The 14,313-nt window shown below is 38.4% G+C and overlaps 1 protein-coding gene across 4 annotated transcripts in view; it reads left to right on the top strand.

The window, feature by feature from the left end:
- PELI2 (pellino E3 ubiquitin protein ligase family member 2) overlaps nt 1–14,039 on the top strand; it is a 138,871-nt gene extending 124,832 nt beyond the window's left edge. For 3 of the 4 annotated variants that reach the window (XM_043517648.1, XM_038406513.2, XM_043517649.1), the window contains 3 exons: nt 3,944–4,141; nt 4,920–5,108; nt 7,604–14,039. In XM_043517648.1, the coding sequence (XP_043373583.1) occupies nt 3,944–4,141; nt 4,920–5,108; nt 7,604–8,170 (954 nt within the window). In that variant the 3' untranslated portion in view covers nt 8,171–14,039. Of the gene's footprint in view, nt 1–2,692; nt 2,859–3,943; nt 4,142–4,919; nt 5,109–7,603 lie in introns of those variants that run through there. The other variant, XM_043517650.1, reaches the window with a different exon arrangement.
- The last annotated feature ends 274 nt before the right edge of the window (nt 14,040–14,313 follow it).

Genomic DNA, 14,313 nt, shown 5'->3' with positions numbered 1-14,313 from the left:
ACTACATCCTATAGCTCTCTAAATAAGGGCTCATAAAGTATTAAAACAAAATCTAAGCAACGATCTGCAAACTGATACTTAGTAGCATGACCTTCCAAAAGAAAGATACTGGGTGGGGGAACTAAATCTTTCAGAGAAATGGTAATGGAATGCAGAACCGTTCACCTCTAAATTGGTAGTTCAAATCTAGTGTAGGTACAGAGTAATTGTCCTCTGACTCTAATGTCAAATGACTTAATGGTCAATTTACCTCCTAATGGATAAGTGCCCATGTGGCCAAAGTCATTACAAATGATTCTGATTAACGTTTTTGGTTTTTTTTTGATAGTCTCAAAGGTAAAAGATTTGCATGGAGACCGGATAGCTTTCTCTTGTGAAGGTAGTTGCTGCCACATCCATAAGGATAGTATACTGCTGTTTTAAATTATCATAGTCCTGTGTGAATTTAGTGTCTCTAGCAAATGCTAAATTTACTTTTTTAAATGTTGAGAGATTTTTTTTAAATGGCTTTACTGCATTTAATATGTGGTATTATGTTACACAGAAGTAATTCTACATAAGTCTTTTTACAAAGAGAATGAAATATCAAAATATAAATTTAGTACAAATATGTTTATCAATGCAAATTTATTAATCTCAGGATTATCTTTATCCTGTGCCACTTTTTTTTTAAAAAAAAACCTAAATATTTCCTCTCATTTGAGAAATGTCTAAGCCCGACAGGCACAAGAAATAAAAGCTTCAAGCCTATAGAACTTAATGCTAGTGTCTAAAACAGTTGAGATTCCCTGTTGCCAGGTCATTTGATATGGCTATGCAGAAAACCAAGAGTTAACACTTGGATTTATGTCATGCTTTCAAGGCCAATAGGACTATTCTTCTGTTGTTGTTTGTTGTTGTAACTACCTTAAAAGTTCTAATAGCAATCTAGAGTTAGAGGTTTAAGAGCTAGAAGAAACACAGTAGGAAACACTTGTAGTAAGCACACAACTTAGAGAGTAAAAAGAAAAGGAGTACTTGTGGCACCTTAGAGACTAACAAATTTATTTGAGCATAAGCTTTCGTGAGCTATAGCTCACTTCATCGACGCAGTGAGCTGTAGCTCACGAAAGCTTATGCTCAAATAAATTTGTTAGTCTCTAAGGTGCCACAAGTACTCCTTTTCTTTTTGCGAATACAGACTAACACGGCTGCTACTCTGAAACTTAGATAGTAGTGTCTGATGTCCCTTTAAGAAGATCTATAAGTGTGTTACATTGTATAGCATTTGACTGATCTCTGCATCATTGTGCAAAATCATAGACTAGAGTGTCGTGATGACTACAATACTCATGCCATTGATAAGAAAAGGCACAATCTAAGACTTCTGAGCCTTCAACATGTGCTAAAAGTTTGTTGGGAAATCTGTCAAAGGCTACCATCGAATCAGGACCAAGTTTAACCTTTATATGCAGATTACTGAGACTGAGTTTTTTCATATTAAAGCAAAATAAATCTAATTATCTTCAGCATGGCTGAGGTGACCCTCACATTGTTATGGTTTGAATTAAGGTGGAACAGATTCTGAAACACAGAGCAGTTAAGGATTCCCTAACACGCCTTTACTATTAGAGGCAATCTGTACAACAGCTGGAAGCCAATCGCGTATTCTGACCAGTGTATAAGTAATGCTTTGATGTCAATAAAAAAAATCACATCAGCCTGCCACAGAATCAAATAACCACAAGGTAAACAGTGCTGTGTGTAATACTTTCTAAAGTTGGGCAGGAATTTGACTGAGCTGTTGCTACTCTGCAACAATGGTACCTTTTTAACAGGAATTCCATAGGGAGATAAATACAAGTCCATTGGAAATAGGATTTCAAGGAGGTACAGTTAATGGAGCATTCTATAATATTTTTACTTTGACGGGGTTTTTTTAAGCAGCACAAATCCGTGACGCATCCAACTTTGTGTACCTAATTTTTACTGTATCTGTTTTGTGCATTCTATTAAAAAATCTTACATTCTCTGAAAAGTTGAAGTGAATAGTTTTGGTTAGACGGATTAGTACTTTCATTATTTCTATGTGTTTTTGCTTTAGCAAATTTACTAAATTCTAAAAGCAATCTGGAACGGGGGCAGCGAAAATCCTCGCTTGCTTTTATATTAGTGTGTTAAAATGTCAGGTTCAGCATGTATTTGTTGGTTTGCTGCATAGTTTGATGTTCTAGAGCAGGGGTGGCTAACCTGTGGGTTCGGAGCTACATGCGGCTCTTCAGAAGTTAATATGCGGCTGCTTGTATAGGCACCAACTCTGGGGCTGGAGCTACAGGCTCCAACTTTCCAATGTACAGGGGTGTGCTCACTGCTCAAACCCTGGCTCTGCCACAGGCCCTGCCCCCACTCCACCCCTTCCCACCCCCTCCCCTAAGCCTGCAGTGCCCTCGCTCCTCGCCACAAAACAGCTGATGGGGGGGGGGGGCTGCTGATCGGCAGGGCTGCTGGTATGTGGGAGGCGCTGGGAGTGGGGGGGTGGAGCTGATGGGGGGCTGCTGACATATTACCGTGGCTCTTTGGCAATGTACATTGGTAAATTCTGGCTCCTTCTCAGGCTCAGGTTGGCCACCCCTGTTCTACAGTAAGCAGGGTTTTACAAATGGGATTGCTTTTTGTATCCTTGCTACAGATTCATTTGATAGGGTGAATATTAACAGTGTCATATATTTGCTTATTTCTTGGAGATTTTTTCTTCTTTGTATAGACAGAGTGGATTTATGGGGGGATATTTTAGAGATTGGCTCTGGTTTACCTGCAGAGATGTTTCTGCACATGATGGATCCATAGGTGTGTTCCCATTGCTGGCCTTTGAAGTGCAAGTAAGCTACACAGATTGTAACCTCTTCACTAAACTTTTTAAGACTCTTCATTGAGAAGTTATTAGTTTACATATAAATGAGGATTCTTGGAATTAAACTACATTGGCATACAAAATATTTATAATTTCCTTTTGATTAGCAGCAGGTCAGAAGGCATCTGTTCAGAAGTACTTTAAATTACTTTCTTTGTTTCTAACCTATAACTGCCTGATTACTGTCCAGCATGATGTAACATTACTTGCATAGAGAAGTACTAGTTCCAGCTCGGTGTTGTGTCTGCACTTTTGTTAGATAATCAGATCCATTTGTCCATTTTATAATTTGTGATTCCAAATGGACAGTTGTTCCTTGTTTTAGAATTGTTTTATAGATGTGGGGGGAAAGGTTTAAAAGCTTAGGACTTTTTATGAGAGAGTGTTTCTTTATCTCAGCTGCTTTATTTTTCTCAGAGTAAGTGCTTAATACAAAAAGTGTTTAAAATGTCTTGTATAAGTGCATGGGTGGCTCTAGAACATCTGGCCAAATGAGTATCCTGTCCTAAGAATCTTATATATAAGAATTACAAGATGCAATAATGTCTAAAATATGAATTAGACTCTCTCATTTTCTGTTAAGATAGGTTTTAAAACTGCTGTTTTGGTCTAAAACATGTTTCAATTTCATGGCAATTTTAAAATGACAGTAGAAAGTTCTTTAACTTTTATTTCTCTGAATGTAGGAGTATAGTATTTATTTGCAGAGAAGGGGGTATGAAATACAGCAGTAACCAACATTTTCACACTTCTAGCCAAAATCCCCCCCCCTTTAAATAAAATTAATATGCTCCAGATTTGCCGTTACATACACAGCCACAGCAGTTTTATCAAATGAAAAGCTGTCTTGCTATGAAAATGGTGAATTTTTGCCAAGGGCAAATATGTGAAAATATGACAGTCCAGAGCAGGAATTTCACCTTCCAGACAGGTGGTTGGCAGAGTGTAGATAATTGATGTGATCAAAATTAACTTTGTCGAGATGGTAGCATTGATGTTTCTGTGAGGTATATTTAGAGAGCTGTATATCAAGTGCATTTTGAATTTTTGCAGGTTGGGAGATCAACAGAAAGCCCTATAGACTTTGTAGTAACAGATACAATTTCTGGCAGTCAAAACAATGATGAAACTCAGATCACACAAAGCACCATATCCAGGTTTGCATGCAGGATTGTCTGCGATAGGAATGCACCGTATACAGCAAGGATTTTTGCAGCAGGATTTGACTCTTCTAAAAACATATTTCTTGGAGTAAGTACTATTGATAGCTATGTTATGCACAAGCAAAAATAGCCTCTATGCCATGTGCTTTTTAAAAAAAAATCAGTTATAAGAATTTGCTCATTACAAATTATGTATATTGCCATTGACTTTAGTGCCTAGGTTTATTAAAACCTCAGAAATTCTATTTGAAAATTTTATGGGAACTTCAAATTTATTAGTGAAATTTATTGCCATTTTGTGAACTCTTCACAGTGGCTTCTACCTATCTTTAATATCAGAGTCTAAATTACGTGGCCTCTTTGTTGTTGTTGAAAAGACTGGCAACAGCTCTTCAGGGTGCGACATGAGTTCTGACTAGGCATTCACCATTAATTTAAACTTACAGTGGGATTGTTTTAGCTGTACGAGTGCTAGCTACCAAGGAAAGATAGAAACGCCACCCAGTACAACCCACAGTAAAGACTAATTTATATAAACTGCAATGGTTAGCAGCATCTTCATGATTTAAGCGTTAGCAAATATGTCTGTAAAGCCAACACAGGGATTGCACAAGCATCTCGTGTGACATTTGGTTTACTGAGTTAGAAGTAACAATTTTCTGCAAAAGTTTAAATACTGGTTAAAAATGTGCAGCTAAATCTCTTGCTGCTTTGAAAATATCACCCACGAGCCTTGCATTCACCAACAGGGTTCTTTACCCTTATAAACACTAACTGTGCTGGTGAAATATTCTTGAGTGCTGATCCTGCTTGAGGCTTTGAAAGTAAGACTGCCTTCTTTCCCATTGTTGTGGTGTTACATCTAGGAAAAAGCAGCAAAATGGAAAAATCCCGATGGGCACATGGACGGATTAACAACCAATGGAGTTCTGGTCATGCATCCAAAAGGAGGGTTTACCGAGGAGTCTAAACCTGGAGTGTGGCGGGAAATTTCAGTTTGTGGTGATGTATATACTCTACGAGAAACCAGATCTGCTCAACAAAGGGGGAAGCTAGTAAGTTGAAAGTGCAAGTTATTCAGAACCAATGTATTACTAACGTAGGAAAACCTCTTTTTCCTGGCACTGAGAACTGTGATATTAGAGGTGTGGGGTACAGGAAGTACAGTATTGTGTCTGAGCATAGTCACACCTAGCACTGGGGCAGGGGATCATGGAGAGAACACACACAAACACCCCACTCAAAGATAAAAGAGCTGGGGAGGGTCCCCTGTGGGAGATCTGAGCAGGTTACTGAGTCAGTCCTGAGAAGTGAGCTCCACTACTCCTGCAGCTGCCTAAAGACCCTCCAAGAGGCCTGGCTGCCCTTTGATCTGCCGCTAGCAGGGAGAGGGAAAGAAAACAGGGTCCCCATACTACCACCAGGCCTATGCGGGGAGGAGCGTTGCACATCTCAGCCTCTATATTCTGGTTTTTTTGCTACAATGCTTTCCTTCCCGGCTCCTCATCCGTCTCTTCCTTCTTTTTTTTCTAAGGAGGGGTGAGATGTAACTGTTCAGCCATCAAGCTGTTAGACTCTGAGGATTGGGGGAAGTGTAGGTAATAATTTTCCAGACCCCATTCATCCATTTTCAGCCTCGCATTTTTTCTTACTGGGCAACCCATTCTTCCCCTCCTCCCACTCTGTGGCCACACTCCTCCTGCGCCTCCCAACTCTGGGGCTCAAGAGAGTCCTTTTCTGCACCCTTTCACTCCCTTCCTTCCATCCCTGACTGTTGTTGATATCTGGGGGAGAGGGCTGATGCTCCCTGTCTGGGTTGCTTAGGACTGCAGCTCTTAGAAGCAGGAGTCCTTTCCTTCTCAGTAGGCACTTGTTCCCCCAGCTATTCCCACCTCTTGACTTATTTAATTGTAGTTTGGTTTGTAACTGATATAAAAAGGGAGCGCACGATATCCTGAGTTGTAGGTGCCTTTGCTATATTCAAAAATACAACAACTGACTAGAATTGTACACTGTTAGCAAAGCACCTTTAGTGCTGCTGAGGAAAAGCAGCTCTAGAATAAGTAAGTCTCCTCTCCCACAGCCAAAACAACTTGCCTTCTTATTGTAAATAAAATGACATGGCATACTGGTTAGTACAGCTGTGAGCAGTGTTCTTTGAGTGGGTTCATAAAAATGAATCCACAAAGTTTGCAATGTGTTCAGTCCATGATACCAAGAAACCTTTCCCTTTTCTGTTCGTAAAGAATTCTGACTCTTCATTTGATGAGCTTCTGTTCTGATCACTGAACTTCGTACCTGTAGCACTTGCTGTAAATTACCTTTTATCAATAGATTATTGTATCATTATCTAGGTTTTTTTTATAGGGATGATTTACTGTTCTTAATCCACAAATCTGGGCTAAATTAATATATCAAGTGTGGTCGCTCCTCCTGCCAGCCACACTTATTGAGGTGCTCTGTTTAATATCCAGGATATTTATTTGATATGACAATACTGGATGTTCCACCCCTTAGCAACGTGTAAAGCTGATGCTGGTTAATTATACACTTCTCACTCCTGAGAAGTCTGTTTCAGTTAATGTCCCACACACATTTTAATGTGCATTCATCATTTCAAGGGTGGTACCAGCAGCGCAAGTTGCCTATATGTTTGTGACATTAAAACAAATTAGAGAAAGCTGGACTGTTGTTTTGTTTAGTATATTCTCTCAAAATGTTGCATAATTACCTGCTTTCATTCAGAAGAGAAAAAGAATTTTTAGATAGTAAATCTTATGCTGTAGTTTGTACACAATGCCTGTTTATACATTAAGAGCCTGATTTTTCAGAAGAGCTGAGTCCCTTCAGCTTCCATCCGATGAAGTGAGCTGTAGCTCACGAAAGCTTATGCTTAAATAAATTTGTTAGTCTCTAAGGTGCCACAAGTCCTCCTTTTCTTTTTGCGACTACAGACTAACACGGCTGCTCCTCTGAAACCTGTCAATATGAGTAATAGGTGCTCATCACTTCTGAAAATTGGGGACTAAGATTTAGCTGTCAGTTACTTTTATGCTCTAGTATTAAACTTACAAAAGTATTTGTGAATTTAGCTAGCATTGGTATCTGCAATATAACATGTCACTTACCCGCCCAAACAAAGGAAGCAAAATGCAACAGAAAGCTCTAAAGGAGCGATACAGCTCACTATCTGGTACACATCTCAGAATGAAGGAGTGGGAACTCTCTAAATCCTGTCAGAACTGTCTGTAAGTAAAACAGACAACCATAGAGAAAATCCATGTTAGGAAGGCGAGAGAGACCCAGGGAAGATCCAAACTAGAAGATCAGAGAGAAAGAGACATGGTAGGTAGGAGAGAGACCCCCACATCAAAGGGGTGAGGAGGAAGGGGAGAATAAATTCCAGAGAGGTTATTCGTAAATATTCTGAGAATTTTACCAGAGAATTATGGGAGTGAGTGGTATGTGTTGAGGAAGAGGAGTCATTCACAGAATTAGCTAAAATGTCTGTAAAAGATCCATCTCAAATTTGTTTGTGTTCTACCTCTAGGTAGAAAATGAGACCAACATCCTACAAGATGGCTCTCTCATTGACCTGTGTGGAGCCACTCTTCTGTGGAGAACAGCAGATGGTCTGTTTCACACACCGACTCAGAAACACATTGAAGCTTTGCGACAGGAGATAAATGCCGCTAGGCCACAGTGTCCTGTTGGGCTGAATACTTTAGCGTTTCCCAGCATTAACCGTAAAGATGTGGTAGAAGAGAAACAACCTTGGGCTTACCTTAGCTGTGGTCACGTTCATGGCTATCACAATTGGGGACATCGCAGTGACACAGAAGCCAATGAGCGCGAGTGTCCTATGTGCAGAACCGTTGGTCCCTATGTGCCTCTTTGGCTTGGTTGCGAGGCAGGGTTTTATGTGGATGCTGGTCCTCCAACTTATGCTTTCACCCCTTGTGGACATGTGTGCTCTGAGAAATCTGCAAAATACTGGTCTCAAATTCCACTGCCTCATGGTACTCATGCATTTCATGCTTCCTGCCCTTTTTGTGCAGCACAGCTGACTGGGGAACACAACTGCGTCAAATTAATTTTTCAGGGTCCAATTGACTGATGCCATTTTGCAAATGACCACAATAACATTTTCTTTAACAATTTACTGTGAAGATTTTGCCACTAACTCTAGATTTTACCTTTTTATAATACTGTTATTACTGGGAGGTGGGGGGAGGAGGGGGCAGGGGCCTGATGGGGGATGAAATGGGGATACAGTGATACCTGGAACTTGTACCAGTGGTGGTGCATGCTCATCAGCAACATATTCATGAAGTCTTCTTGATCAAATTGTAGTATGTTTGTAATAATCTTTCTATTAGCACCCTTGATCAGAAAAAAGTCAATGATTTTTTTTTTTAATCTTGGATTTTTTAATGGAAATTTTTTTTCTTCTAAACTTTGACAAGCCTTTAAAAACCTATTTTTTTCAAATCTAGAAGGAACATACAGAATGTAATTTGTCTTTAATTTGCAATATAATTAACTTGAATAGTTTCTCAAAGAGCTAATATGGAATGTGTGGGCAAACATAGGTGAATGTTAACTAGACACAACTATCAATTTGGATCGTACGTGAAAGGTTAGCTGCATAAATTGTAGCATATGAATGCTATTAAATCACTTGTCATGGTATAATGTAGTTGGCCAAAAAGGCATCAAGGATTACTTGAAACTGGAGAGTTCCTGTTTGCTTTGATTTCCTTTCAGTGTAGTGGATATCCAGTGTTCATGAAATACAGTATATGGTTGATTTTTTTTTTTAACCTGCATTTTGTGAAATTGAATTACTTTTACACATGTAAAGTTGTTTATACCTTTTTAAAGAGAGAATTTCTGTATATTTGTACTCCTGCCTTTGCTTTCTTTCTGCTTAATGTGGCTTTCCCTTGCTGCTCACCTTGCATGCCTGGAACTACTGGGTTAATTAAGATGTAGCAACCCTTTTAGGAACTGCATTAATGAATGGATAGCACTGCAGCAATAGAAAATAGGGTTAGGTGCTGTTATGCAGAATTTATGCACATAAACCTAAATCCAGCAAGGCATTCTAAGCACATGCTTAACTTTTTAAGCACATCATTAGCTCTTTTGACTTCAGTGGGGCTTAAGTGCTTGACTGGATTGGGGCCATGCTGTCTTCTTTTAAAATCAAAAAATGATTAAAAATAAGCTACTGGGGTTTTTTTAAGATCACTTATTTGATACTAGCCAAAATGCTGTGAGGAGAGCATCCTTCCATAATTTAACTGTAGTTTTTGTTAGGCTTACTGCCATCTTTTCTTGCATTTTTGAGAAGTGCTGGAATCTATTTTTCTTTAAAATGTTTGCAAATCAAACAGAATTCAAATGTAATCATTAAATACACACAACAGAGTATATTGTTCATCTGCAGTAGATAAAATGAAATTCCTGAGTTTTAAGAGAACAAATAGATGTTTACTAGGGAAATAAATCAGAATTTCATGAGAGATCTACCATCGCGCTGTGCCAGCTTCATTTGGTTGAGAATAATAATAATTCTTGATCCTTGCTTTCTGTAATCTAGGTATCTGAAGTATCATTCTATCCAGGTTGAAAGACTTTGGGAGAAAATCATCAAAAGGTGAAACTGATTATTCAAAACTCAGTTCTGTTAAAGTGATTACTATATCACTTGAAATTTGCTATATTTGTGCCCTTTGTTTAAATATATAATTTATATGATTTTAATATATTGTGTATATACTTGAATTGGCCTGTTCATATTTTGGTTGTCAAATTGTTTTATAGTTAACCTTATAAACATTTAAAATGTCCCTTGCCTATGGTGGCGGGACATAGTATTTCATCTGCTGCTGTTTAATATAATTTTGCTGTGTAAAAAAGTTTGGCATTTTAATAATTTGAAAATAGCTTTACTTCTGTTTTTAAACTTTATTTTCGTTTTGCCATAAAAGGTAGCGTTCATTCTGCAGCATTCCCTGTACAGATCCCAAATTGTACAGTTTGCTTGTCCCACTCACTGGTTGGAAAGGGGACAAATCTTGTTAGTCTAGAACTATACACTTCTTCCTAGTGCCTTTTCAGTGAGATCCTTTTGTGGTTCCATATTCCAAGTCCTTCCACAAGGCAGCCTTGTGGTTACTGTTCCACCAAGAAGGACAACCCAACCAGACAGAAAAAGATTCTGTTAGCCTTCATTTCTCTGCCAGAGTTTGTGGCATAAACATAAGGGTGTCCCTGTCTCTTCTCTATCTGTCTTCAGTATAAATTCCTCAGGTTCCACATGCATTCTGCAGCATTTGTTCTATTTAGCATATACCTCATCTGTGAGAGGCAGACTCCACCCTGTTCTGTTGAACTGTGTCTGTTAGCTAGAGAGCTTTTGTCATGAGAGAGGCCACGAAATCGAACTTTCGGGAAATGTACGTTGTCTCAAGGTCACAAGATTTAACGCTTGGCAGTAGGCATTAAAAGTGGTAGTCAGAGCCCTAGATTTTGAGACCTTTTGCACTCACAGGACTATAATATGCTTCACATCCCTGATATAGTAACTATTTTGGCAAACTGCAAGTATAGTCTCCCCATGAGAGTTAATGGCCTGTAGTCATAAAAGTTCCAAGGCACCTCCATACCAAGCCTCTTTACGTTCCTCCTTCGCCATTATAATCTAGATGTGGGAGCTGATGTCCCCCCATCTTGCCCAATCACGTACAGCTGTACAAAGTGAGTGTAAAATGCTACAGTTTTGCACACTCACCTTGCCATGGTGTAAATGACTACTTAGAATGCAAGACTGTGGAGTTTCAGGCCTGTGATTTTTTTTCAGTTGCAGAGGTATCACTTGAAAGACTATGTCCAAACTCTTTTATTCCCATCAGACTTGGATTAGCACAAGAAATGCTGCAAGAAGGGAAATAATGTCTTACCAGTGAAACCAACTTCTAGAAGTTCATTTGTATGAATCCAGGTACTCTCCCACTGATCAGTAGTTAGAATCAGAGGGAGTCTTTCTCCCCTTTCATTGCTCTGGAATGAAATTGGGGGAAAATCAGGTTTTGTGAATTAATGAAATTTGTTCTGTCTCTTATACATACATACATACATACATACAAAGGAATTTGCCAAAAGTTCATCATTAGACAGAAAACAAACATTCTTTTATTTCATGATTTAAATGACCATCCCATCAGACCTGTCAGTGCTTTTGCATATCCCTCAACAAAAATCAGCAATAATGTATTCCATAAGTAATATTTTTACCAGTTACTCCATCGGTTTCATTTGAATGAGTCAAAGCTTTTTGACTCATTCAAATGAATTGTGTTTGAAGGACAACTCTACTCAGAGTATTTTTCTAGTCTTTTTTTTAGTCTCTGCTTGTCAGTTCTTGTATGCTGCAGCTCTCACATTCTCCTTTTTTCAGGCAGTTTTTTGGAAGGAGGGTTTAAAGTCTACACTGAAGACTCAGTATTAAGTTGTCTGTTCTTGAATTGTGGTCCAAATTAAGCAAAATCTTTTGGTACAGTAATTCATATTAATCATGACTCAGTATTTAATTATGAAGTATGGTACCTTTGTGCCTCAGAGTAGCCTGGCATAGATGGTTAGAGAAGAAATGCTTTGGGACATGGGTGGAAAGAAGGAGAAAGCCATTAAGAAAAGACTGGCTCTATTAAGAGCAACAAACCAATTCTGATGCAAAACAGGACATAAACATGTTCGTAGCCATTTTGATTTTCATGCATCTCTTGGTTGATTTTCCAAACTTGTTTACCTTATTACATAGTCAAAAACTGAAGAGAATCTTTTTTATAAACAAGTTCAACAAAGGTTTAACTTCACTTCATTAAGAAAAAAACGTTGCCACTTTTTTTGCTTCTTTATGGGTTGGGGGAGGGATTTTTTGTACTCTTTATTCCTGACTCTGAAATTTGAGAATCCTGTTTTAGAATACGGCCAGAAAGCAAGAGGGGGTGGGAATGGGAGTGGGATGCTGCCTAATCTTCATACTTAAATAACTCACTATTTTTGAGAGACTACATAGTGTCTTTATAGAATTATTTTATATATTTACAGACACAGCCAAAACATGACTACTGGTTTGAGCTTTTGATAGCTCTCTCTTTGGGGCTGCCACAGCGGCTAAGTTAATTCCTTACCCACTATTTTTTAAAGCCTTAAGCGTACTATGGGAAATGAAACTTCTTCAAAATAGAGCCCTAAAAGAGAAATCCATTTTTATCTCCGATGTTGATAAGCCTTGACATTAAATTCTAGTGCAGAAGAGCAGCCAAAAAGAATTCTTCATCTGGCCATCATCATTGCCAAAAGACACTGAAATGCATTCCGGCTTGGTAACAAAGCTGTCTCTGGTTCAGAACTGCTTTGCTGTGTCTCCGACTTGTATTAAAGGCGAGAGCTGCAAATGGCATTTTAAAACAAGATTTGTGCCCCTTTTTGATTCTCTCTGATAGTTACAAAAGATTGAGAGGATTTACTCCATATGAGCAATGTCAAGTCTTCCCCAGTTTTGTGATTGACTCAGATGCCAGGTGGGAGCTCTCACCCATTAATTGAAGTACAGAGGTGTTGAACTTAAAACACTTAAGGGAAAGAAAGTCGTTGATAGCCACTTGAGTTAGAGACGTTAAAAAAGCCAAATAGTTTGAAATATTCTGGCTAAAAATCTCTTCCTCTCTCTGATGCTCAGTTTACAGCTTGTGGTATTTTAATTGCTCTTGTTCTCCATTTATATAGTTATAGGGTAGACAGTGCAAGAAAATAAGTGTGTTTTGTGGAGTGGTGGTTTTTAAAAAAACAAACCCTTTCAGGATTGCTTGATCTCAAAGAAGCAAAGAGGGGCGTGGACTTCTCTCTTTTGGTGATTATCTTTAATTCCAATTTATAATGGTTTGCATTGTAAGTAGTCCCCAAAGGTGGTGCTAGGAAAAGTGAAGGGTAACCCTATTCATTCAGGATCAATTTCTGTCTTCTTTACACAAACAAAACTCCTACCCAGATTCTGTAGTCCTTATGCAAGCATATTCGCATTGACTTCAGCATTAGTTTTGTTCTTGAAAAGACCACGGTATCTGGCCTTTTGTTCCTATAGATGCGGGCTGGGGTGTATACTTTCAGCACTAGTTAGAGAAAGACATGCCATCTTTGTTTTTGCTAGCAGCAGAGCAAAAGTATAAATTGCTGGGACATCAAACAGAAGTTACTTTAAAGAAAGCAATAGCTCTCAAATCACTTTATTTTTAATGGGGCATATTTATACTTTCCAGATGGGCAGTTAACCTTCACCAAGTACCTTGTGTTCCTTTGCATCATGGGTAACTGATGGATAAAGATGTTCATTGTGTTCCACTTTCATCAGACACGTTACTAAATAGGTATCCTTACACAGGCTCTTGTCTTGTAACACAGCTGTAGGAAGAAGTGTCTCTCATTTGAACAGCAAGCCCAGTATCAAGGGGTAGTGGCTATGTTTACCTTATACAGTGTTACCAGTTGTTAAATTTTCACAATATGTTTGTAAAACCAATCTTTTATATGCCATGTGAAATGGATTCAAAAATTATTTCTTCACTGTTGTACCTGTGGAAGTACAAGCCATTTTACAGGAAAAACTTCAAAACTATTAAAATGTTATCTCAATATTGACTTTGAGTCCTTTAATTATTTTTTCCTCAAGTTGTCAGTGGATTGTAACTTTTAGTTGCAAAAAAAGTTACTAAAGTCAACGTAAGAAACCAAAACACCTTGGCTGAGAACTTCTGTGCAGACAAGTTAATGGGGTGTATTCCATGTGAATGCTCTAAAATTTGTTAATCTTCTTTTTCCCCCTTATTTAAATTGAACTTTTCTTGTGCTTTCAATGCCAGCTTCCTTCTTGTGGTGTTAACATCATTGCTAAATAAAAGGAATTTCCAGTAATAACATGCTTTGTGACTTTTAAAATTAATTCCCTTAATGGCAACTTTGATGTTTTGTTAGCATCTCTGTATTTGTCCCCTTTTTTTTTGTATGCACAAACAGAATACATAAGCTTCATTTTAAAAAAAAAATGTCCTAAGAATAGTTGTCTGTGTGTGTTTGTTTTTTGTTTTTGTTTGAGGGGCAGTGAGGGTGTTAAAGACAATATTGGCACAAGCATGGAAAGGGGAAGTAAGAAAACCTGCAGCTTTTTCTCAGCATGGCAGTATGATGTTTTCT

Source organism: Dermochelys coriacea, chromosome 6, assembly GCF_009764565.3.
Source record: "Dermochelys coriacea isolate rDerCor1 chromosome 6, rDerCor1.pri.v4, whole genome shotgun sequence".
NCBI classification, from domain to species: domain Eukaryota; kingdom Metazoa; phylum Chordata; order Testudines; family Dermochelyidae; genus Dermochelys; species Dermochelys coriacea.
This window is presented reverse-complemented; position numbering and strand designations above follow the sequence as displayed.